Source organism: Dipteris shenzhenensis, chromosome 12, assembly GCF_047967505.1.
Source record: "Dipteris shenzhenensis isolate YYH24624 ecotype China chromosome 12, Dip_SZ_1.0, whole genome shotgun sequence".
In the NCBI taxonomy this organism is placed as follows: domain Eukaryota; kingdom Viridiplantae; phylum Streptophyta; class Polypodiopsida; order Gleicheniales; family Dipteridaceae; genus Dipteris; species Dipteris shenzhenensis.
Window position 1 is genome coordinate 1612155 of NC_141607.1, and position 9114 is coordinate 1621268.

General features: G+C 42.6%; 1 protein-coding gene across 1 annotated transcript; it reads left to right on the forward strand.

Moving 5' to 3' along the window:
* The first annotated feature begins 3734 nt into the window (after positions 1–3734).
* Positions 3735–7488, forward strand: LOC147895664 (linoleate 9S-lipoxygenase-like). The gene is made up of 9 exons (XM_087382806.1): positions 3735–3896; positions 3939–4286; positions 4396–4636; positions 4710–4994; positions 5096–5181; positions 5286–5393; positions 5483–5784; positions 5982–6245; positions 6554–7488. The coding sequence occupies exons 1-9, from the start codon at positions 3735–3737 to the stop codon at positions 7314–7316; spliced, it is 2559 nt and encodes an 852-aa protein (XP_087238932.1). The 3' UTR covers positions 7317–7488.
* The last annotated feature ends 1626 nt before the right edge of the window (positions 7489–9114 follow it).

The following is a 9114-nucleotide window of genomic DNA, read 5'->3' on the forward strand; positions in this document are numbered from 1 at the left end:
AAAGAGTGGAAATGGTGGCCAGGGATTGAGGTTGGATGCACTTATTTTGGCTAATGTGGATAGTCAACCTATGACCTCATTCCAAGTAATCCAAAATTTTTGCCCTAATGTACGATTCACGCATGTTCGTACAAAGGGAGAGTGAATGGGGATTGAATGTCACTGGCACAACATAATTGCATGAAATTCATGTTCGTCGTATTTTTTTCCAGTCTTACTTGAGTAGGCAACCCACGCTATGGACAACCCAAAAAAATGAAAGCATGAGGGCCTAGTTCTAAGTAAATGGGTAGAAGATGCTCCAATGTCTCCATCCTGTACATCAATGCCCTGGGACATTTGTGAATAATGTGCCCCTGCGAGGGACATCAGTGAGTCCTGACCTTGGTAATCCTTAGGCCAAGCTTGTAACGAGACAACATTAATGATGTTGTCGAAGGCCTATTAGGAAGACGGTGGATGAGAGGTTAAAGTGGTTCAGCTACCTAGTGAGACCAATGCCAAAATATCATTTGCATTATGCACAAGTGTTAATTATTAGGCATCTTGCAAGGGATTGTCATTAGCCAGTGACATGGGAAGTAGGATCGAGAAGAAGATGGATACGACATTGGTAGGTAGCCCTCCTACTTCATCTTTCTTGGGTCATGAAATCATGAATGGAACGACCATATAACGCTCCATTTGTTGTGAGACCCAAGTTTGATTCCCTTTTCTCCAAAAGAGTAATGTGGATAGTCAACCTATGACCTCATTCCAAGTAATCCAAAATTTTCGGCCTAATGTGTACGATTCACGCATGTTGGGACAAAGGGAGAGTGAATGGGGATTGAATGTCACTGGCACAACATAATTGCATGAACTTCATGTTCGTCGTATTTTTTTCTAGTCTTACTTGAGTAGGCTCCCCACGCTGTGGACAACCCAAAAAAATGAAAGCATGAGGGCCTAGTTCTAAGTAAATGGGTAGAAGATGCTCCAATGTCTCCATCCTATACATCAATGCCCTGGGACATTTGTGAATAATGTGCCCCTGCGAGGGACATCAGTGAGTCCTGATCCTGGTGGTCCTTAGTCCTATTAAGGAGACGGTGGATGAGAGGTTAAAGTGGTTAAGCTAGCTAGTGAGACCAATGCCAAAATATCATTTGCATTATGCACAAGTGTTGATTATTAGGCATCTTGCAAGGGATTATCATCTTGGGGGTGTCATTGTGCATAAACCCTCTATATCATGTGCGTTCAAGGCCTATATTTAAAATCCCTTATCTCTAAAATTTTTATTAATAAAATGTACCCCTTTTCTATACAAATCTGTAAATTTTTTCCAAAACTATTTAAAATAGTCCCTTATGTATATTTATTTCTGTAAATTTTAGAAATAAAAAATATCCTTTTGTTGAACTCACATGATAGGGTTACATATGATGAGTGGCCCACCTGAGATTGTCATTAGCCAATGATGTGGCAAGTAGGATCGAGAAGAAGATGGATACGACATTGGTAGGTAGCCCTCCTACTTCATCTTTCTTGGGTCATTAAAGCATGAATATAACCCTCCATTTGTTGTGAGACCCAAGTTTGATAACCTTTTCTCCAAAAGAGTGGAAATGGTGGCCAGGGATTGAGGTTGGACGCACTTATTTTGGCTAACGTAGATAGTCAACCTATGACCTCATTCCAAGTAATCCAAAATTTTCGACCTAATGTACGATTCACGCATGTTCGAACAAAGGGAGAGTGAATGGGGATTGAGTGTCACTGGCACAACATAATTGCATGAAATTCATGTTCATCGTATTTTTTTCCAGTCTTACTTGAGTAGGCTCCCCACGCTATGGAAAACCCAAAAAAATGAAAGCATGAGGGCCTAGTTCTAAGTAAATGGGTAGAAGATGCTCCAATGTCTCCATCCTGTACATCAATGCCCTGGAACATTTGTGAATAATGTGCCCCTACAAGGGACATCAGTGAGTCCTGACCCTGGTGGTCCTTAGGCCAAGCTTGTAACGAGACAACATTAATGATGTTGTCGAAGGCCTATTAAGAAGACGGTGGATGAGAGGTTAAAGTGGTTCAGCTATCTAGTGGGACCAATGCCAAAATATCATTTGCATTATGCACAAGTGTTAATTATTAGGCGTCTTGCGAGGGATTGTCATTAGCCAGTGACATGGGAAGTAGTATCGAGAAGAAGATGGATACGACATTGGTAGGTAGCCCTCCTACTTCATCTTTCTTGGGTCATGAAATCATGAATGGAACGACCATATAACCCTCCATTTGTTGTGAGACCCAAGTTTAATTCCCTTTTCTCCAAAAGAGTAATGTGGATAGTCAACCTATGACCTCATTCCAAGTAATCCAAAATTTTCGGCCTGATGTACGATTCATGCATGTTCGGACAAAGGGAGAGTGAATGGGGATTGAATGTCACTGGCACCATAATTGCATGAAATTCATGTTTGTCGTATTTTTTTCCAGTCTTACTTGAGTAGGCTCCCCACGCTGTGGACAACCCAAAAAAATGAAAGCATGAGGGCCTAGTTCTAAGTAAATGGGTAGAAGATGCTCCAATGTCTCCATCCTGTACATCAATGCCCTGGGATATTTGTGAATAATGTGCCCCTGTGAGGGACATTAATGTGCCCCTGTGAGGGACATCAGTGAGTCCTGACCCTGGTGGTCCTTAGGCCTATTAAGAAGACGGTGGATGAGAGGTTAAAGTGATTGAGCTACCTAGTGAGACCAATGCCAAAATATCATTTGCATTATGCACAAGTGTTGATTATTAGGCATCTTGCGAGGGATTGTCATTAGCCAGTGACGTGGCAAGTAGGATCGAGAAGAAGATGGATACGACATTGGTAGGTAGCCCTCCTACTTCATCTTTCTTGGGTCATTAAATCATGAATAGAACGACCATATAACGCTGCATTTGTTGTGAGACCCAAGTTTGATTCCCTTTTCTCCAAAAGAGTGAAAATGACGGCCAAGGATTGAGGATGGACCACTCTTCAAAGAAAACATTTTTCTCAACAAATCACAAAACTTGGGGTGTCAAAATTTGTAGGTTTTTCCCAAGAATTTGCCAATTTTAAAGCTAAAATATAACTAAATTGCCTAAAAATTTGCAGATTTTACAAAATTGAGAAAATATTTTTTACGGGAGAAAATGAAAATGTTGCAGGTTCATTGTATATAGTTTGTAGGTTTTCTCTGAACAGTGGGCTGGACGCACTTATTTTGGCTAATGTGGATATTCAACCTATGACCTCATTCCAAGTAATCCAAAAATTTCGGCCTAATGTAGGATTCACGCATGTTCGGACAAAGGGAGAGTGAATGGGGATTGAATGTCACTGGCACAACATAATTGCATGAAATTCATGTTCGTCGTATTTTTTTCCAGTCTTACTTGCGTAGGCTACCCATGCTGTGGACAACCCAAAAAAATGAAAGCATGAGGGCCTAGAAGCTGCTCCAATGTCTCCATCCTGTACATCAATGCCCTGGTTGTGAATAATGTCCTGCGAGGGACATCACGGAGTCCTGACGCTGGTCCCTAGGCCAAGCTGTATACTCGTACTCTATACAGTCCTGCTGAGTCTACAAAGCTGCCAGAAGTTGTAAGCTCCTCACCGAGCTCATCTTGGCCTCTCACACCTCCTCTTTGATTCCACCCTTGATTGCCTCCGTTTGCAGCTGCCCAGCCCGCTCAGTTCATCGCAGATATGACCATGCTGACTGTGAATGCCACCGTTGTGATCCTCAAGGAGAGTTTGGTAGACCTTGGTATTCATGTGCTTTACAATTTCATGGGCAGTAAGATTAAGCTGCATCTCGTCAGTCTCGACGTCGATCCAGGCAAGTTTCTGCATGGTGTCTCGGATGTTGTAAATTAAAATATAGAGATACTCTTTATCTGGAAAGCATAGGTTACTGCTCACCTTATCAATTGTTTGAAGACGTGGAACGAATTGTGTGCAGAGACACAAGAGGGCAAGCGCAGCGCAGAAACGGATTTGAAGATCTGGGGCTCGGATGGAAAGCCCCATCCTCATCCAAGCGATGACTTATACTCTTTTCTCGCCGTCACGTTCTCTATACCTACAGATTTCGGCAGACCCGGAGCCATCCTCGTGCTAAGCGAAGACTCCAACGAGTTTTTTCTTAAATCGATCACCCTGGATAAACCTGACGGCAATGGAGTATATTTTCCCTGCAATTCCTGGATCAACATCGCCAAGGCAGACGAGGGGCCTCGCATATTCTTTGTCAACGAGGTTCACATCCCTAATGGTTTTGTTAAACGTTCCTTGTAGCTGAGGCCCAAGCTGATGCGTAAATTTCTCCGGGGTTGCAGCTTTTGTTTACTTTGGAGGTTACTTGCAGGCTTATCTTCCAAATCAGACACCGCTGGCGCTAGTAAAACTGCGACGCGATGAGCTTGTGAACTTGCGGGGAGATGGTAAGGGTGAAAGGCATATTAGCGAGCGAATCTACGATTACGATGTTTACAACGACCTGGGAAATCCAGACAACGGAGAGGAGGCTGCGAGACCTGTGCTCGGCGGGTCTAAGGAGCTTCCATATCCTAGAAGATGTCGGAGTGGACGCAAACCCACAACGTCAGGTATGCACATTGAACGAATATTTAATGGCAGAAGCCCATGTAACTGTTGACGAAACTGTGTGCGCTTTTGCAGATCCTAACTCAGAGCGGCAGGGTTCCTTATATGTACCCCGAGACGAGCAATTCAGCCCTATGAAGCACCAGCAATTCATAGCTGCTGGCATTAGATGCTTCGGACATGAGATTTCTACCATGATCCGGAATCTGTTGAGCCAGGCGAGTCATTTCAGCTTATTGGATGAGATTCATGACCTCTATGTGGGATCCTTAAAGGAAGTGCGTCGAGAATTAGCAAACGCATGTGGGAACCCTGAAGATGGAACACTCATGGACTATCCACCACCCGCAGTAGTTCAAGGTAACAGCATAGTATCCGTTGTTCAGTGCATTCAAAGGCATCCTTGAGTCCCGATCCGGGGAAGACTGCTCAAATTGATCTATAAACTGTTGTGCTTGCAGCTGATAGAGAAGCCTGGAGGACCGACGAAGAGTTTGCACGTCAAAGGCTTGCTGGAATGAATCCGCTTGTGATTTCGAGACTGACGGTAATGTTGGAATATAATCCTTGTAGTTTAATACATTAAACAAAACAAACAGTTGACAGACCGACCCGAATTTTGACGACCGGCTCTCCATATGCATCGGTCAGGTGTTCCCGCCTGTGAGCAAACTGGATCCTGAGGTCTATGGGCCATCTACATCGTCTCTTACAAAAGAGCATCTGGAAAACAACCTAGATGGCCTGACGGTAGAGGAGGTATCGTGGTCACATACTTGGATTGATGAAAATTCAAAGCTACTGTTCACTTCGACCATCTACTCACTTTTGAAGATGTGAACACACAGGCACTGCAGGAGAAGAGGCTTTATCTTCTCGATTACCATGATACTTATCTGCCATTCGTCGAGAAGATCAATGCTTTGAAGGCGAAAACGTACGCTTCTCGCACAATATTCTTTCTAAGCAAAGTCGGTATTCTGAAACCCGTTGCCATAGAGCTCAGTCTACCTCCCAAGTGCAAAGGTGAAAAGTGTGAGACCAGAATTTTCAAGGCACCTCCTCCTGGCGTAATAGACTGGCTCTGGCGGTTGGCCAAAACCCATGTGGTCGTTGAAGACGTGGGATATCACGAGCTCTGTAGTCATTGGTAGTATCCTTCATCTTTATCAAAGCTACTCGCGGCAGAAGTAGTGGCTCATATGTTTCTCATGAAGCTGGATTTTGACTGATGAAGTTTGTTTGTTTGTTGTATTACTACATGGAGTAGGTGGCTCATATGTTTCTCATGAAGCTGGATTTTGACTGATGAAGTTTGTTTGTCTGTTGTATTACTACATGGAGTAGGTTGCGAGCCCATGCTGCCATCGAGCCCTTCATCATAGCAACACACAGACAGCTGAGCGTCCTGCATCCTGTGCACGTGTTACTGTCTCCTCACTTCAAGGATACAATGCACATCAACGCTTTGGCGAGGGCGAATTTGATCGCTGCTGGAGGCCACATCGAAAAAACTTTCACTCCACGCAGATATTGCATGGAAATGTCGTCAGTGTTGTACAAGAACTGGCGCTTCGATGAAGAATCTCTCCCTCGAGACTTGATCAAGAGGTCGTATCCTTGCGGCATACCTTCTCTAATGTTTCCAGACAGAGGGTCTAGTGATTTTAGTGTGGTGAGATCTGGCGGCTTCTGTGGTGATATTTTGATATCTTGATACAAGACTGAGGGAGGTCTAGAGATTTTAGTGTGATCACTTTTCTAATCATCAACAGTTTTAGTTAAAGAATTTGTTCTAGTGACTTTCATCAGATTATCCATTGAGTACTTGTGATTTTCATGAGATACGCATTTGATCAACAATATTTGGCATCTTAAGTTTTAAGAGATCGACACTGACGCAGTCGCGATGATTGTAGGGGAATGGCCGAGAGAGATGAGAAGGAACCACACGGTTTGAAGCTGAACATCTCGGATTATCCATATGCAGTGGACGGGCTAGATCTATGGTGGGCAATAGAGTCCTGGGTGAAAGACTATGTGGGCATCTACTACAACGACGACACGGCTATAAAATCAGATGAGGAGCTCCAAAATTGGTGGAAAGAGATCAAGGAAGTTGGGCATGGAGATCACAAGGATGCAAGTTGGTGGGTGGCCATGGACAAAGTGGAAGAATTGGAAGAAGTACTGTCAATAGTGATATGGTTAGCCTCAGGACATCACGCAGCTGTAAACTTTGGGCAATACGCTTATGCAGGTTTCATGCCAAATGCTCCAACTATTAGCCATAAACTCATTCCAGAGATAGGAAGCCAAGAGTATATGGAGATGTCCAAAGATCCAGAGAAATATTTTATGACCTGTTTGGCAACCAAAGGGGAGGCTATCTTAATAATGGCAGTAGGGGAGGTATTGTCTCAACACTTGGCAGGTGAGGAGTACATAGGGCAGAGAGAAGACCCCAAGTGGACTAGCAATGAGAAGGTGTTGGCTGCTTTTCAGGACTTTGGGAGGAAGGTAGAAATGGCTGAGGCTAAGATGGTGGCAAGAAATGAGGTGCAGGACTCTCTCAAGCTTGCCCACCGTGTTGGTCCCGCTTTAGTATCCTATACCCTCCTCTGTCCCTCCTCCAATCAGGGCCACACACTTAGAGGTGTCCCCAACAGTATCTCCATCTAACACCATGGTTTGTGTTTTTTCATCCTTTTTTTGAATATGGATATAGATGTGTTTGTCCTATGTGATCAAGGGAAACACTTTTAAATATGTAAATGTAACACACGAGTTTAACTACAAGAGGGCTTTTTCAATAGTAAACACTTACTAAATTTTATAAAATATACTTTTGGAAGAGGGGCTCTTAATTGTGTAAGTCCATAATCTTATATTTAAAAAGGGAATTTTTATAACATTAACTTTTATAAAGCTATGAGACTATGATTTTGGGCATATCTTATGCATATCACTTTGGTTGCAATTGGAGCCATGTTTGCTTATTTGTGGTTTGCATTGGGTCGTAGTGATTACTTTAGAGGTCATTTAGATGCATTGTGGTCCTTGTTGGATGTGTTGGTACGCCTAGATTGCCCTGTGAGATGCTCTATTTTGATGAACACTTTGCACATGGATGCTATTTTATATTGAGGGATAGCTTTGACACATTGTAGTTGATGTACTGATAATGCTATGGTATCTTGGATGAGATATTGTTGATGCATATGGTCATGGATGGTCTTTATTCTAAAGCATTTGGCACTTATTGACATTTGGATTTTCATTACAGTTGGCAATTTCTTTTGGGCTAGATTTGCTCATATGGATGCATATTATATGCACATGATTTGGTTGCATTTTAATGCTTTGAGCTTTGAGCTATTACTCTTGGGGTAGGGACATTGATATTTTGCAATACCTCTAATTTGAAACCACCCAAGGTTATAACACATGTCAACCTCTCCTTGTGTTATGTTGGTCCGTGTGTCAATGGGCCACATAACTAGAAGTGTGGGGATTAGAGAGATATTGATATCCACTCTCCAAGTGTGTGTTTGTGTAGCAAAATCACATCATCTATGTTTGTGTAGCAAAACCACATCATCTGGGCTATTGGGCCATGATTAGGATGTTTTCTCAAGGAAAAGAAGTATGGTGAAACACATCCCTTCCTAGAATATCACAAAGTGGTTGGTTGCACTTGCCATTACGTGGGGTCCACCCAAGACATTTCACACGGCTTCCCACATTTGTTCTTCTAATGGCCCAAATTGTTTGGTTCACAACTCTCTCCACCACACATTACCTATCTTGCATAATAGATGTATTGTTGCAATTCTCATCATTGATAGTGGTGCTAGCATGAGGTGTACTCACATTGTTAGGTGTAGTCACATTGACTCCCCTTGGAGGCTTGCATAATTTTGATCCCTTGTCTTATAATTGTATTCAAAGAGATGGTTGCTTTCTTCATCAAAGTCAATGATAGTTCTCATCCTTATTCTTTGTCGGACAATCTCCCTATCACCCTCCAAATTGGTTCTCTTATGATACATAGGGCTTCTAGCAACATGGTTCTTCACTATGCGTATCACTTTAGATATAGCTTGTTTGATTTTGATGATGAGGATCTGTCTACTAAATTTTGCAAACTAGGGCCATGAGCTATTTGCTTTCCCCTTTTAAAGGCATGCATCTTAGCACTTTGAAGTACACCATTTGCCAAGTCAGTAACAGTAGCAATGATATAGGCTAATCTTTCCCTTGAATCCTTTAGCTACAAGCCAACTTCCATTCTTGCTCTCTAAAAGATCTCCACGAGGAGTGTGGGCTAAATTTGTGCTATTTATAATCTATGCAAAAAAAATGAGGATGAGAAGGTTTCTCAAAGGATTCAATGCATCAAGTTAAATCAATGTTCCAAATAGGAAAATTGGACATACTACACACATGTATTCACCCCAATGCGTCATTCTTACAATCC